Source organism: Xiphias gladius, unplaced genomic scaffold (assembly GCF_016859285.1).
Source record: "Xiphias gladius isolate SHS-SW01 ecotype Sanya breed wild unplaced genomic scaffold, ASM1685928v1 HiC_scaffold_1473, whole genome shotgun sequence".
NCBI classification, from domain to species: domain Eukaryota; kingdom Metazoa; phylum Chordata; class Actinopteri; order Istiophoriformes; family Xiphiidae; genus Xiphias; species Xiphias gladius.
The window spans coordinates 36,731-53,219 of record NW_024401803.1 but is presented as its reverse complement, the minus strand read 5'-3'; the positions used below and the strand labels follow the sequence as shown (position 1 = coordinate 53,219).

The 16,489-nt window shown below is 37.0% G+C and overlaps 1 protein-coding gene across 1 annotated transcript in view; it reads right to left on the bottom strand.

Moving 5' to 3' along the window:
* The window catches only part of ryr2a (ryanodine receptor 2a (cardiac)), a gene marked incomplete at its 5' end in the record, with an annotated part of 184,614 nt that extends 183,455 nt beyond the window's left edge, over positions 1-1,159 (bottom strand). Inside the window, one exon of the mRNA XM_040123032.1 lies at positions 1,040-1,159. Coding sequence (XP_039978966.1) covers positions 1,040-1,159 — 120 coding nt within the window. The remainder of the gene's footprint in view (positions 1-1,039) is intronic.
* Between the last annotated feature and the right edge of the window lie 15,330 nt (positions 1,160-16,489).

Sequence of the window (16,489 nt, the reverse complement as noted above, 5' to 3'; positions counted from 1 at the left end):
TTGTTAAAAGCACTGGTCACCTCACCCATTTAGCTATTGTGATTTATGAGTACATCTCAGATAAGAAGGACTTTGAAAGCATTTAAGTGGCATTGCAACATCATTGTTGTTTTATGTTATTGACAGTTTTTAATATCTGACTTGTATCGAGATATGTACAATAGTATCTTGCCACATGTTAAGCTGAAGATAACCAGTATACTGCCATCATATTAAGGGGCACTTCAGCAAAGTTATGTTTCAAGTTATAGGTAGATTCAGCATTGATGTCATGTATGATGTATCAAGATAGTTTAGTATCTTGGTGCATGTTCAACTGGTTGTAACCAGTATACTGTTGACGCTACATCTCTCAGCTACATGAGAGGGGCTTGGCTAGCATTAAAGGGGAATTACATCTTGTTGTATATTTAATGCACCCAAAATTTGGATTTGACTTTTATTGTGGGGGTCTTACATCTCCCTGTATTAAGCAGGGAACCATCAGGGGATCAACTGTCTCATTACAATGCTAGAACATGCAGACAGTGTTTTGTAAATTGAGTTGTTCATGTAGCCTGCTAAATGTACTGAAAATTTGGTTAAGAGTTACACAAATTAACATGCTTAACTGATTTTGATGACAGACAAGTTGTTTTAGCCAAAAATTAAAGAAAATAATTGAATATACCACCACACAAGTTAAATATAATATTAATGAAATCACAAGGAAAACCATACACCACACCCAATTCAGAGAGATAGTGGAATGTGTCCAGACTAAGCGATATTGGGTCAAATATAGCCAAAAAAATATATGTCTTATTAAGGTCCTGGTTCACCACAAGCCTACAGAACAGTTTCAGGACTACTTGAAGACTCTGACTCTACTGAGGGGAAAACATTGTTCCAAACTCTTCCATAGGTGTTCAGTTTGGTTGAGATCTGCTGACTTCTTTGATGAGTATGAAAATTAATTATATGCTATGGCCTTCACATTCAGTGTCCCCCTCTGTTATTCATGTAATACAAAGGAGTATATAAAAGCTTGTATCAGTACCTTGGAGTTGGAGATGGATTCAAGGAAGCAGAGTCTGTTTCCAAAGCCTTCAGCAGCCAGACAGAGTTTCTGTTGCTCCTTATGGATTGTAGCTGAGCACTGTAGGACAACCTCATCATCCTAAACACACACACACACACACACACACACACACACACACACACACACACACACACACACACACACACACACACACACACACGCACACGCACACACACAGAAACAAGTCAACACATTTGTTAACCCAGAGTCACTAAGAGATTTTGTGTTGTTCATTGCAAGTGGCTTCTGAAAAGTACAGAGCAACCTCATCTTCCTCATCAAAATGTGTTGACTCAGTAAACCCATCAGTTAAAGCCAAGGGAGGGAATTCAATCCAGGTGGCAGTACTGTCAATTTTTCTCAGTGTAGTCTTCATACTGTTAGTAAAGTAAATTAATAATAAAAACTGAAAACAGAATTGCACTAAGTGTTTACACAACCGCAAAATAATGAATCAAAGAGATTAGAGGCATGAACAAAATGTGAAGGCTGAAGCCATAGTGTAATGTTTTGCTGTGATATTGTCACTTAATGTTCTTTTAAGTGCTATATACAGGTATAGATAACATGCCCTGCAAAAAAAGTAGATACTGGATGATTTTTCCAAACAGGATGACGATTGATGACAAAATTTTTTTACATTTAGTTCCATCATTTTAAAATTTGTTCTTTCTTAGCAGTTACCATGTATCTGCACATGGTAACTAAGCATAGTGACAGGATGTGGACTCTGATCAGATGTAAATGGTTAATGGACTAGATTCATCATCATCAAATATACTTTCATCCAATACAAACATAATTCTAGGGATACTGAGCTGAAGAATGTGATGCACCAACTTCTTTACTTTATTGATCAAAACGTTCCTGATTTCAATTGTGTTTTTGGTCAATTTTAGACCATTTGATTTAAGCAAAGGTTTTGTACTCCTTGTAATTAGACATTTAACATTTGAGGACTGACATTTTTTGTTAAATGACAAAAGGGTTTTGTCATATTGCCACTAGTGTCTAAAATTTTATACTGATACCTAGATCTTTAGATAATAAACAATATTTCTTTTTCAGATTTTTCTATGAACCTGATGACAGCTCTTCCTGTTAATACCTTTGCTAGATACATCTATATACACTACCATTAAACAAACAAAACACCAAATCTGTACAGTTTAGATTAGGCAGATATACTTTCCCATTGTTATCATTTCCAGTTTCAACTCATACATTTCAAAAATTAGATAGAGAGAGACAAGCACAGAGTGGTGCTACAACACAGACTAGCAATGCACACTTGCTTTGTCACTCACAGTCACTTATTCACTCAGTCGCCCACTCACACACAAACACACAAACAAAACCACACAGGTTCACTCTAGTATTCACTGAGGCACAATGTGTCCTAAGCTATCACATGGCTATAAGCCTCTTATCAGTCAGTCAGACAGTAGCAGCACTACAACATGTCCTGCACTAGATTGTTACAATCAGTTAAAAATCTGTCTGCTCACATATCACAGCAGCTGATCCTGCTGTAACTGATATCTAATCAGCATACATCTGTTCTGTCTGCCTAATTTCTCTCTACCCACACATACAGTATGTGTATTACAATGTCAGCAGTAGTATATAAAGTAAAAATATGTATGTGATAAGAATGTGTGACCATCTGTTGTTTAAATTGTAGGAGATTCCATATATGGTCAAGGAAGTTATTCAATTGTTTTGTTTTGTTTTGGGGAGTGGCTTTGTTGCTGTAGAACTCTTTAGAGCTGTTGTGTATCTGGTCATGTACTAAACAGCGACTGCGGGACACCAACTGCTGCATATTCTGCCTGAGATTTCAACGCGGGGACCTTCATCTCCGGGCTTGTGCTGTAACCATTATCATGGAAGATACAGGTATCTATTCAGGTGTCTCAACTCCAAACCATGGTATAAATCTTGTTGATGCTCAAGTGCTTAGGGCTCCTAGGGAGAAAAGTTCAGCTCCTACACATGTAGCCCATCTTCTGGATCAAAAAGCATGGTCTCCGCAGTATGAGTGGGACGAGGAAGACTTTGGGGTTTAAGGCTACTTGTTTGACCAAGGGGCGGTCTACGTTTACACAAGAGAAGCTGACGAAATGTTTCTTCAAGGAGAAATCGCATCTGTTTGGTTTTTTTGCCAACGACTGGGATCATTTCAGAAACAAAATTTGTAAAGAACTAAGTAACTCAAAAGATGTGTACACAGCACAATGGGATGGATTGGTGTCTGGAGAGACCTGTCATGTAGAAACAGACTTAGAGGTCTACGATCCTAAATGCTAAATATTTTTCAGACTGTATCTGGAGAACACTGTTATTCATGAAGCTCGGAGGGCACTGCTGATGAAGACAAACTCTGTCCCCTAACATCTGAAGAATGGGTCACATAGTTTACCACTGGTTTTTCAATCCAGTCAGACTGTCAGGTGGTATAAAATCTACCAGTGCTACAAAGATCTCAAAAGGATTTCTGACAAGGAGGGTATAGAAAATAGACCTCCTGTGGCTCGATCCCTGTTTTAAAATTTTATCATGAGCACTTTGCCTGTTCTAATATGTAGCCTATATTTGAACAGATGTGTGGCTTTGTGCATGGTAACACGTGTTACCAAATATGGACATACCCGATTGCTTTACAAACCTCCAGGATGACGGTAACGACATCTTTGGATAACTTTGGTGTGGAGTTGGGGGAAATTAATTTGACATTTATTTCTCCTAAAGAGTTAAATCTCGACTGTTTGGAGACACTGGATGATAAGGCGGAATGTGACTATTTTGAACATGATACTCCATTTGATCCCATTGTCACGACATTTTAGAGGTTACAGTAGCCTATTATCTACACAAAATTCTTCAGCAAAGAGCTAAAAATCTCTGTGTATATTGTATTTATTCGAATGAACTGCACAGAAGACAGTGTTACTCATTTGGAAGAAATTAAGCATGAGATTATTAAGGGAAATTATACAAATCCACAAACATATGTGCTGGATTGTTTTTGGGTCACACCATCTTCTGCACACAGTATACAAGACATTGTAGCAGCTATTTTGCAGAAGTGGTTGATTACACCATTTCTCACTACAAAACTAAAACTGATGACTAGTGGAAACAAAAGACTGAATACTGTAGTTCAAGAATCTCTGAGCATTTGGAGTGGGAAAAGAAACACTTTAGAGTAATGGGAACCTACCTAAGTACCTAGGCTGCTAAGTCACGTCAAAACTTGGTAAGATGAGAACTTTGTTGTGTGATGCTGTTTATAATGTAATACATGACACTGACAGAAAAAAAATAAAAATACAGACAGTCAGTGTAAATTTTTATGACAACAACCATGGAAAACGTTATGAAAAAGAGTTCTGGGCAGATCTAGTGGACATGTCACATTACTCTTCAGAAAACAATGGGGTACGTTATTTGTTAACATGTATAGACTTGTGTTCAAAATACACGTGTTGGTTGCTTTTTTTTTTTAAAATGTGGAAAACATTAAACTGCATTCTTAAACAGGGAGTTTGATGCATTAAACAGAAAAAAATAACATTATCCAATGAACAACATCGGATGAGACAAAGGCTAGCATTATTGAGCATTTCATCAGGTCACTTAAAACTAAAATATGGACCTCTTTATCAGCCATTAATTCTAAACCTTATTTAGATGTTTAGGCTAGATTTGGTAGGCGCCTACAATCAGAGTTATCGTAGCATTAAAATGAAACCATCTGAGGAAACAAAAGACAATTAACACATTGTTTTTAAAAATCTGTATAAAACAAATGACAAAGGATTGATTACTTTTAAATATAAAGTAGCTGAAACGGTGAAATATTATTATTGAGCCAAATTATACCGATTTGGAATGTAAAGGAATGCGTGCCTCGAAGACTGCCTGTCTACATTTTAAAGAATTAGGATGGGGAAACATTACAAGGACTATTTTACACGCTAGTATTCAAAAAGTTATTTTGGATAAACACAAAACTTTTAAACTAGAAAAGATCTTATCCAGAAAGAGAAGACGGCAACAAAATATTGTATTAGTCAAATGTGTCGGATGGCCAGATAAAACAACAACATAGCAAATTGTGGAACAAAGCTGGCAAAACCCTTACACTTTAAACCTTGTGAAGTGGGGTTAATAGAAAGTCAATATCTGAGAACATGGACAGCTCTCCACCAGAAGATGCAGAATTTGTTGTGTTTGACAAGAAAACAAAAAAGAGGACACCTCTAACAGCAACTTTGGGGTTCTGTACAACCATGCATCAGATCACGACAGGGATAAACAAAGTTTAACATTTCATGAAAATGTACCTGGTGTATAGTATCAAGCCCCTAAAACAGTAGAAAAACATATTTTGTAAAAATGTTGATTGAAAATGCAAACTGCTTTCAAAAAGCACTGAAAATATTGTATATATCTATTCATGTGGGCAACTGTTTTATGATGATTCATGATGATAAGAATAAGAAATGTGAATTTTGTTTAAGGTTTTCCTTTGTCTTTATGTCATAATTTATTGTTACCTGTAAATAAAAACAATTTGTTGATTATTGATGATTTACTGAATAATACCAGTTACCAGATACCATGTTGAGGTGCAAAACATACTTACTTAGTATGTGCATCATAGACATTTAAGCTGTTTTTATCTTGTTCAAAAACTTTTTTTTCAAAGGCTAAATCAGCAGGACAATTAATCCAAACACAAATTATCTTGTTTTGTTTAAAAACCCCAGAGACAAATACAAAGTCGTGCTAATGGCTAGACAGATGTTCCCAGGGAAAAGTACATTTTTCATGGAATATTTTGATTGTATCTTATGGATATTTGCTGATTAATTTTACAGCCAGGACACCTGACCATCTACGTCACAGAACTGACTTGCTCTCTGACATGGCTGTCGTGTATGTAACTCATTTCAAATTCAAATTCAAATTTATTTGTATAGCACCATCTCATACAAAAGCCGTTCAAAGTGCTTTACACAGAAACAGAATAAAACAGCAAAAATGTACCCATACACACATATGGCCATTCATATTATGCAAACATGATGTGTTCATTAAGGAAAAGCTACACTGAAAAGGAAGGAGTCCTTGATATAAAAGTACACAGCATTGGAGCAAGTCTGGATCATGAGGGAAACTGCTCCATTCTTTAGCAGCATAAATAGTAAAAGCCAACTCACCAGACTTTGAAAGTGCTCCAGGCACATGGTGGAGATTTCCACTTTGTGACCTGAGAGATCTGTTGGGATTGTATACTGACAGCATATCTGATATGTACTGTTGAGCCAGACTATTAAGTGCTTTGCAAAGCAAGATGAGAGTTTTAAACTGTATTTTGAAAGCAACAGGTAGCCTTTGAAGGTTGAGGAGAACTGGTGTTGAGGTCTGATCTTTTTGTCATTTGTGTGGCTGAGTTATGGATAAATTGTAATCTATGGATTGTTTTGTTAGAAAGACCCATAAACAAAGAACTGCAATAGTCCAGCCTGCTTATGACAAATGCATTCATGAGCTCCCCTGAGTCAGAAAGAAAAGGAAAAGGAAAGAGTTGGAAAGAGACAGTCTTGATGATGCTGCTGATATGGTCCATGAAACTGAGTTCACCATCCATGGTTATTCCAAGGTTTTTAATCTTTTCAACAAGTTTTGAGTGATCTGGACTCCAGGTACTCAGAGACAAGCTGTCTCTGGGCTTTAGCAGCCACAACCAAAATTTCATTTTTTTGTTTTTGTTTTCATCATATGTATTATGTCTGTAAAACGGTGGTTCAGTTGCTGATATTCAACCTTCTCAGCAGCAGTTTTCTTGCAATGGGGAAAGATTCTCTCCAGTCTGGAGAGAAAAACCTTTTTTTTAACAGCCGACCATTTGTCTAAAAAATCAGCTGTTAAAAAATAAAAAACAGATTTAAAAAAGGACACGGGGAGTGGATCAAGGGGGCTGGTAGAGGACTTGAGTATATATATAGCATCAGCAAGATCACTAGAGTCTACAGTGGAGAAATGCTTGAGACCGTCAACATGCAATGGTGGAGGTAAGTCCTGGCTGGTATGTCCAGTAAAATTAGAAGTATGGATATTGCTCCTGATGTTAACAATTTTGTGATTGAAAAATTATGAAAATTGATTGCAAGAAAGTATCTGAGGAAACAACAGGGGAGGGGCTAATGAGTTTATCAGGGGTTGATAAGATGTTTTGGATTGCTTTTATGGGTTTCAATAAGAATTGAGAACAATTCTCTTCAGGCCTGTTTCAAGCTTCTGATGTAGTTCCTGAGGATGTTTCTGAAGAGGTCCCAGTCTACTTGCAGTTTTGATTTTCTCTATCTCCTCTTATCTTTCCGAAAATCTCTTTTAAACTGCTTTATAATCTTGGCATTCTTCAAATGGGATTTACATTTGCTAGAGATTTTTTATAGATCTCAGTGGTACAGCATTATTAATACTATCTAACGGAAGAGAATTAAAGCGTTCAGCGAGTTCATTACAACTGCTGCTCTCAGATTAAAAGCAACAAGGTTGACTTTGTGATATGAAAATGAGATTGAAAAGACTGCAGTGATGTTTTGCAGAAGTACCATTTCTTGACATGACTACTAGTCATAGCTCGATCAGCAGCTAAGAGTGCATGAAAGAAAACACAATAATGGTCCAACAGTGCAACATCATTGAGAGCACTTACTCTGTTATCATTACCCTTGGGAATGATAAAGTCAAGTATGTGATTGTGCTTATGAGTTGGCTCCATAACATGTTGGGTCAAGTAAAATGACAGCAAGAGCTCATTAAAACATACCATTGTGGACGCTGTGGAATTATCGATGTGAATGTTGAAATCACCAGAAATAATTACTTTAGTGTAGTCAATACAGATATTTGATTGCAGATCTGCAAAATCACAGATGAATTCAGAGTTGTATTTAGGTGGTTGGTAAATCATCAGTAGCAGGACTGACATGTCACATTGTAGATTGATAGTGAGATATTCAAAGCTAAGCTAAGCTATCTAAGAAAAAAATAAAATCATGTCTGAAAGCATGAAAAGAAGTTTGTTTTTATTGAAACTCTTACAAAATGCATCTAGTGCTCAGAGGAAGCACATTATTCAATCTACTTCCAAAGATTTTATTTTGACATTGTGTGAAATAGCATTGGATGTTCTAAAAGGAAAGGTATCTTTAAACAACTGTCAAAAGTTAAAAAAGAAGAAGGTTGGGATTTGACTAATAACTGATAAAAAGGTGTGCTTGTCAAAGAAGAAGAAGTTTATCTACCAGGTCTGGTTGATTTCTCTTACCTCTCCTGAGTACAGCGGTGCCCTTTATATAATGTCATTGCCTTGAGACAGTAAGAGAAGATATGGAACATGTTCAGAAAATGTTTCTCGTACGGGAGCAGAAAGCATTAACTTTATCTGTCCTGATTAGTGAGGATTCAGTTCAGTTCAGTTCAATTTAAATTATATAGCGCCAAATCATAACAAAAGTTATCTCAGGGCTCTTTTCTTATAGAGCAGGTCTAGACCCCACTCTTTATAGTTATATTTACCCAACATTCCCCCATTGGCAAGCAATTGGCAACAGTGGTAAGGAAAAACTCCCAGAGAGACGAAGAAGCCAATTTAGTAAGAAGCATTGATGGGATATGAATATGGATGGATGGAGAGGGAGAGGAGGAGAGAGGAGCATCATGGCAAGTCCCCCGGCAGTCTAGGCCTAGCAGCATAACATAACATAACCTAACTATAAGCTTTATCAAAAAGGAAGGTTTTAAGTCTACTCTTAAATGTGGAGAGGGTGTCTGCCTCCTGGACCCAAAATGGAAAAAGGATCCACAGAAGAGGAGCCTGATAACTGAAGACTCTGCCAACAATTCAGGAAAAAAAGGAATAAATGTCTGCCACAACTACGCCTTTTATCAGAAGAAAACGATGGTCAGACATTGAAGCAAGTCCCTTTTTATCTCCTAAAACATGCTTAACTGACTAGATTTTTGAATGTGTGCTTGCTGTATTTTTAAAAATAAGCGAAAGAAACAGAAACTATCATTGCAGAATAGTTTATTTAGATCCACAAATAACACATAAACACAACTTGTTGCACATGAAAAATACACGTGTTTGCATATATTTGCCATGTTTTTAATAATTAGGGCACTAGGATATACAATAATGTTACCTCACCTATTTTCAAAAAAATTCCTGATTTCACACATTGGATACATCCAAAACCACTATCTCTACACACAACAGACGAGCACTTTTTTTTTACACAAATTTTTATAAACCATGAAGTCATTTTTAGATAGGTTGTCATTGTATTTTCTCATCAGTTCCTCATAGGACAGTACTATATCCATATGATAAAGGAAGAAAAATACAATGTTGTCCACAAACAGCTGTGCACATGCCCTGTACTTGCTGTCTTGCTGATTGTTGAATAGCTCACTAATTTCTCTTGAGAAATACAGAAACTGATTCTGGAAATTACTCCCAAAACTTTCAAAGTGATCCCACACCACAGTCAATAATGTATATAGCAAGCCAATGACTCCAAATTATGTAAAACAGATTATACAATTAGAGCAATTAGAAGAAGTCCACCAGAACTTGTGTGCATGCTGCGATTCCCAGTATTGATGAATAAGATGAATAAAATAAATATGAAGTGCGTTGAAGTGGGTTTCTAAATCTAGCCTCTAATCTGACTTTATCGTTTTTTATGAGATATGATCACCACACCCTTCATCAGGGGACAAGTTAAAAGAAAACAGAGTATATCCTCTAAAAAATTCATAGCAGGTTATGAGTAATGCCCGGTTTTTAAGATACTTTCCAGCTTTTGAATATAGCTGATGATATTCTCTTATTGTGTTACCTCTAGCAAAATAGAGGTAATCCAGCAAAATGTCTACTTGTGAAAATATTGTTCAACCCACGGTAGTTAATAAATCCGACTTCGTCTCCTTGAGCCAAATTTCCACCATTAGCCTTGGGGATCTTAACCTCCGTATAAAGATAAGTGTTGTTCAGACATGTTAACAAATAACGTACCCCATTGTTTTCTGAAGAGTAATCTGACATGTCCACTAGATCTGCCCGGAACTCTTTTTCATAACGTTTTCCATGGTTGTTGTCATAAAAATTTACACTGACTGTCTGTATTTTTATTTTTTTTCTGTCAGTGTCATGTATTACATTATCAACAGCATCACACAACAAAGTTCTCATCTTACCAAGTTTTGACGTGACTTAGCAGCCAAGGTAAAATAGCTTCTACAATGTCTTGCATGTTGTGTGAAGAAGAAGGTGTGATCCCAAGACAATCCAGCACATTTGTTTGTGCATTTGTATAATTTCCCTTAATAATCTCATGCTTTATTTGTTCCAAATGTCCTTCGAGACAATGTAAGGGGAATATGTCAATGCATGAGTAACACTGTCTTCTGTACAGTTCATCCAAATAAATACAATATACACAGGGATTTTTAGCTCTTTGCTGAATTTTGTGTAGATAATCGGCTATTTTAACCTTTAAAATGTTGTGACAATGAGATCAGATGGAGTATCATGTTCAAAGTAGTCACATATCATCCAGTGTGTCCAAACAGTCAAGATTTAACTCTTTAGGAGAAATAATTGTCAAATTAATTTCCCCCAACTCCACACCAATGTTATCCAAAGATGTCGTTACCGTCATCCTGGAGGTTTGTAAAGCAATCAGGTATGTCCATATTCGGTAACATGTGTTACCATGCACAAAGCCGAACACCTGTTCAAATATAGGCTACATATTAGACAGGCAAAGTGCACATGACAAAATTTTAAAACAGGGATCGAGCCACAGGAGGTCTATTTTCTATACCCTCCTTGTCAGAAATCCTTTTGAGATCTTTGTAGCACTGGTAGATCTTATACCAACTGACAGTCTGACTGGATTGAAAAACCAGTGGTAAACTATGTGACCCATTCTTCAGATGTTAGAGGACAGGGTTTGTCTTTATCAGCAGTGCCCTCCGAGCCTCATGAATAACAGTGTTCTCCAGACACTGTCTGAAAAATATTGAGCATTTAGGATCGTAGACCTCTAAGTCTGCTTCTACATGACAGGTCTCTCCAGACACCAATCCTTCCCATTGTGCTGTGTACACATCTTTCGAGTTACTTAGTTCTTTACAAATTTTGTTTCTGAAATGATCCCAGTCGTTGGCAAAAAAACCAAACAGATGTGATTTCTCCTTGAAGAAACATTTCGTCAGCTTCTCTTGTGTAAACGTAGACCGCCCCTTGGTCAAACAAGTAGCCTTAAACCCCAAAGTCTTCCACATCCCACTCATACTGCGGAGACGATGCTTTTTGATCCGGGACGACAGGCTACATGTGTAGGAGCTGACCTTTTCTCTCTAGGAGCCCTAAGCACTTGAGCATCAACAAGATTTATACCACGGTTTGGAGTTGAGACACCTGAATAGATACCTGTATCTTCCATGATAATGGTTATAGCACAAGCCCGGAGATGAAGGTCCCCGCGTTGAAATCTCAGGCAGAATATGCAGCAGTTGGTGTCCCGCAGTCGCTGTTTAGTACATGACATGATACACACAGCTCTTAAGAGTTCTACAGCAACAAAGCCACTCCCCAAAACAAAACAAAACAATTAAATAACCAACTTGACCATATATGGAATCTCCTGCAATTCAAACAACAGATGGTCTAACACTCTTATCACACTCTTATTATAGGGTGTACTTTATATACTACTTTCAACTACATATGTGTTACACCACAGCAGCTTCTCAGGGATGACTGTCTAAAGGACACAATTTGAAATAATTGTCTACAGGTATGTGCCATCAAGCATGATTGGATGAAGGAAGTGGTCTGTGGTCTCCAGAGCTGACATCACACACTTTGTATGTATCCCCATGCACCTCCGCAACTTCCTCAGCGTCTCTGTCTTATTCTTAAGTTGAGGCAGGATCTGCAGACCTCCTACACATTCCTCTCTATTCTCGTCTTCAGTGACAGGATTTGTCTGCTCTAAATAGGAGGGTCCTATACATCTCCAAATGGTTCCTAGACAGCTACCCTATTGTGAAGGATATTGAGAGCATTAATAGCAGAATGTACAGGTAACCCATTCATTCAGACCAATATCTTAATTTTTATTCTCTCCACCAATTACAACATAAATTGAAAGAGGTGAGGGGGCTCCCACACAGCATAAAAACAAAGATGACCATACACTAAGCTCCAGCAATTAATTATTACATATCCTGCATTTTGATCACACCTGGTCTTTCTCAAGGCATTGTGTTTGCAGTCGTCTTCTTTTTTATGCAAGTCATTACTATGACCACCACCAAGATTGGGGTGTGAATTCACCAGACAAGGTCTCATGAGCCTCTTACACAGAGCACATCTTGTCAATGACGAGGACAGACAGACAGAGAGAGTCGATTGACTAATCAATTCATTGACCAGCTACTGCAGCTCTAGATATTGCATGTGACATCTGTGGGAAACACTACATCAGCAAAACAGCAACGTCCCTGGAAATGAGACTAAATGAACAACAGAAACAGATAACATTAGCTGTCCGTGAACACCTAACCAAAGCCACTCACAGCACACACTAAGAAGGGGTCAAAGGTCATGAAGCAGTAGTCAGAGAACAGACAGAGAAAGATCAAGGACATTCACATCTGCCACCAGAGCACACATTTGATTGTAAACTGATTATGTGGGAAATTACTGAAGTGTGCAGCATTGACATGTGAAGAGCAATCTCACTGTGAGGCACTAAATGATGAAAATGTATGTGAAAATGTGAAGCTATCAGAGTGTGATTACAGAGACCTAGCAGCCCCAGTCATTCAGAGCACACTCACGTGTGCATCTGCCAAAATACACACAGACTCAGACTCACATCTCTTTTTCACTCCACTCTCTTTGTCTCTGTCTCTTTACCCCCCCCTCACTCTTCTCTCCCTCTTTCAGCAAAGAACAGAGTAGTTTTTCCCACTCACCGCAGTGCTCCCATGCGTTGTGAGGACAAGCAGTATGTGTGTTCGAGAAAAAAAGCAAACATATGACAGATTTTTGTGGATTACGGATTTATCAAAAAAGATGTGACTGAAAAGCCTCACCTTAAACTTGCTTTCTTTAAATCATTAAAAATTACTATAGCAGTACACACGTGTATTTTGGACGCCATTGTATCCAACAGGACATTCATTGTGCACATGTGAGCTGTTAATTTATTTCTATGTGTGTGCTATCTGTTTATCTTTTGCTTGTCTTTGTACATCTTTTGACAGTATGTGTGTGTGTTATTATTCAAATGTGTGTTCTCAAAACATAGACTGTTTAAAATACTGGACACAGTAACTATGACAGGGCTATTAAGTCATTATAATTTTGTTAGCATGTTTAAAGCAAGACAGTTGGACATGTTCACCATTGTAACCCATTATTAATCACTGCGTAAATGCCCAGTGTCGCACCAGCATCTACAGAATAAGAGCAAAATTTCACACAGCAATCAGTTCATTTCAGTGGTATCATTGTAATCAGATTCACTTGCACAGACAGAATAATACCGGATGTTGCATTCACATTGAGTTTAACTGACACACAAATTTGTTCCACTAACAAGTTATAAACTTTCCTGATGATGATAGTGCCATCCTTTGATAGAGCAGAAAGAGAGTCAAAAATTGAGGAAACTATCTTATTAGCTGTGTCACACAACCTATCACCAAGGTTCCAGCACCTCTTATTTTGAGAGACCAAAATGAACCTTACTGTGCCATTTTATAGCCCGACCAAGGCCATGGATTGCATTTGAAATCACTCTATTTACCTTATAGTGCACTATATTTACCATCAGCCATGCCACCTGCAACATCTATGGAGGACAAGTGTCAAAGAAAGAGTAATAAAGAATTTCACTAATTAATAACTAATTGTACAATAAATTATGCATTAATAAATTTGTAAGTCAATATTCATAATTAATCCACCAATAAATAGTTCGAATTTAAGAGGGATTTACAATAACACCATAAAATAGTCAATAAGTAAATCATTTAAAAATACAGTAATTAATACATAAATAAATAATGGAATTCAAAAATCAATTTGAAAATGCAGTTTAAAAAGAAATAAATAACTGGATTTGCAAATTGAATTAAGAATAGAGATTTTAATCAAGCTTTTAAAAGGGTCATTTCTTTTCCCAATTGATTTTCCATTTCCCAAATGCTTTTCCTTTTCCTCTTAGCTATTCGATTTATTCTGTATTTCTCCTTTTAACCTCTCCATTTAGCCTTTCCTAAAGGCTAAATGGAGAGGCCCTTGTTCTGGTAAAATTAGGTAAAATAATTCAAATTAGCCATGGGATATAACAAGCCCTCTGATTGCTAAGAGAGCCACACCCACCTCATACACTAGGTATCTTTCCAACACTGTTTAGGTTCCAAGAATACCCTATCAACATAAGTGTATGAACTTGCGCCACGGCAATTTGCCATGGATTTCAGTCTCTTAAAATGACCAAAACTGATATATCAAGAATTTTAAGAAACATTACCAGTGAAATGGATTGCCAGTCCTCAGAGTGTTGTACAACTGGAGACACACTCATCTTCGGGATCCACCCTGATGGTCTCTTTCCCATATCCATGACTGCATATTACATGCCAGATGATGGCCAATCAGGCCTTTAAAAGAAATTGCCCTTTTAAATGCCCCCATTGACTGTTTTGTGTGTATTTGTGAATCCCTTTTTAATTTGAACTATTTGATGGGTTGATATTTCATTTGTAAATTATTTTTTTCTTATATTCTTAGAGTTTGTTCCATTTGAACTGGGAAGTTGGAATTTCTGAGTTCCCAGTTGGAAATATTAACAAGAATGCCCCCTAAAGTTGGATTTCTGACTCAGAAAGTCAGAGGAACCTCACCAACCCAGGCCTAAAAATCCAAAATGGCTGCTCTGCACATCAATAGTAGTAGTAGCTGTAGTAATATACTGTTTGTTGCTGCAGTGTCTGTATGCACAAAATATCGTGTAATGCACTGTTATCAACTGGTACTGTTAACAATGGCTAACAATGGCTAAATTGGCTAGAACTGGTATTGCTAACTATCTTAGTTTTCTGACTTGTACATGTCACATGAACCAATTTTTTTTCAGATTTGAACATGTTTAGGGGGCACCACCTTTTGTTGAAGGAAAAAAGTTAATACAGTGAATCCAATCAGTCTAAAACCAGAAGCAGTGACTTCCCGATTCAAAGCGGAGAATTAATTTAAAGTTATAAAAAGCTTTCCATGGCAGCTGGTTTGATTTGTTGTTGATTTGGCTTGCAAAATAGAGGATCTACACATTGCATGTAATGACAAAAACTTACATGGAAAATGTGGCAAAAAAAAAGAACAAAGGCACGTGAACAAAATGACAGAAGACCAACACAGAGGAAAAGTAGTATTTAACAGCAAAAATGGCAAAAAAACAATGCGCAAATAAATCTCACTGTTTTTAATTCTGAGGGTTTGGTTTACACCTTAGGGGCAGTGCCAATCTTCTTTGTTTCAAGTGGCGATTCCTATATGGCTTTTGAACTGTTTAATCTGTAGTTTACACGCATACATCACACATCCACCTTCCACCATGACCCATCAGAACAAAAAATTAAACAATATATAAACCTAACTGTGCTATTGATGACAGAAACGAACAATACAAACATGGATTTCATATCAGTACATTATTCAAAACTACAACATACAAGAAGTGGTTAATTGAGTAAATCATAGAACAAAATGGTTCCTAACACTAATAATTAATGAATGGAGATTCAGAGCAGTTCTTTTCATTAAAAATTATGAAAATAAGAATTAATTGTCTATTGTGTTGAGGATGCTGAATTAAAGATCATCCATAGATGGCAGTATGGATAAACATTTGCTAAATAATATTAACTGCGTTACATAATAATTGGGTATTATTTTCAAGTTATTTCATGTTATATTCCTTTAGGAATCTGGCCTGTAATTTATGGTAGGTAGGGGAAAAGAGAAAGAAGGGGGAAAACTAGTTTTTGTGGGGTTGTGTGTGTGTGTGTGTGTGCGTGCGTGCGTGTGTGCCTGAGAGCACAAATCTTTGGTGATTGGTAAAGTTCTTTTAATGTTACCTTCCCTGGGGAGGCAAAACACTCAATATTGATCAGAGATGAGGTCTTTTATGGTAGAATGAACTCATTTTCATTCTGTTAAGATTTCCCGTTATTTGCCTTGTTTCCATTTCGTCTTGTTTTAATCCTACCAGTTCACTGTTGTAAATCTGTTTTATGTGA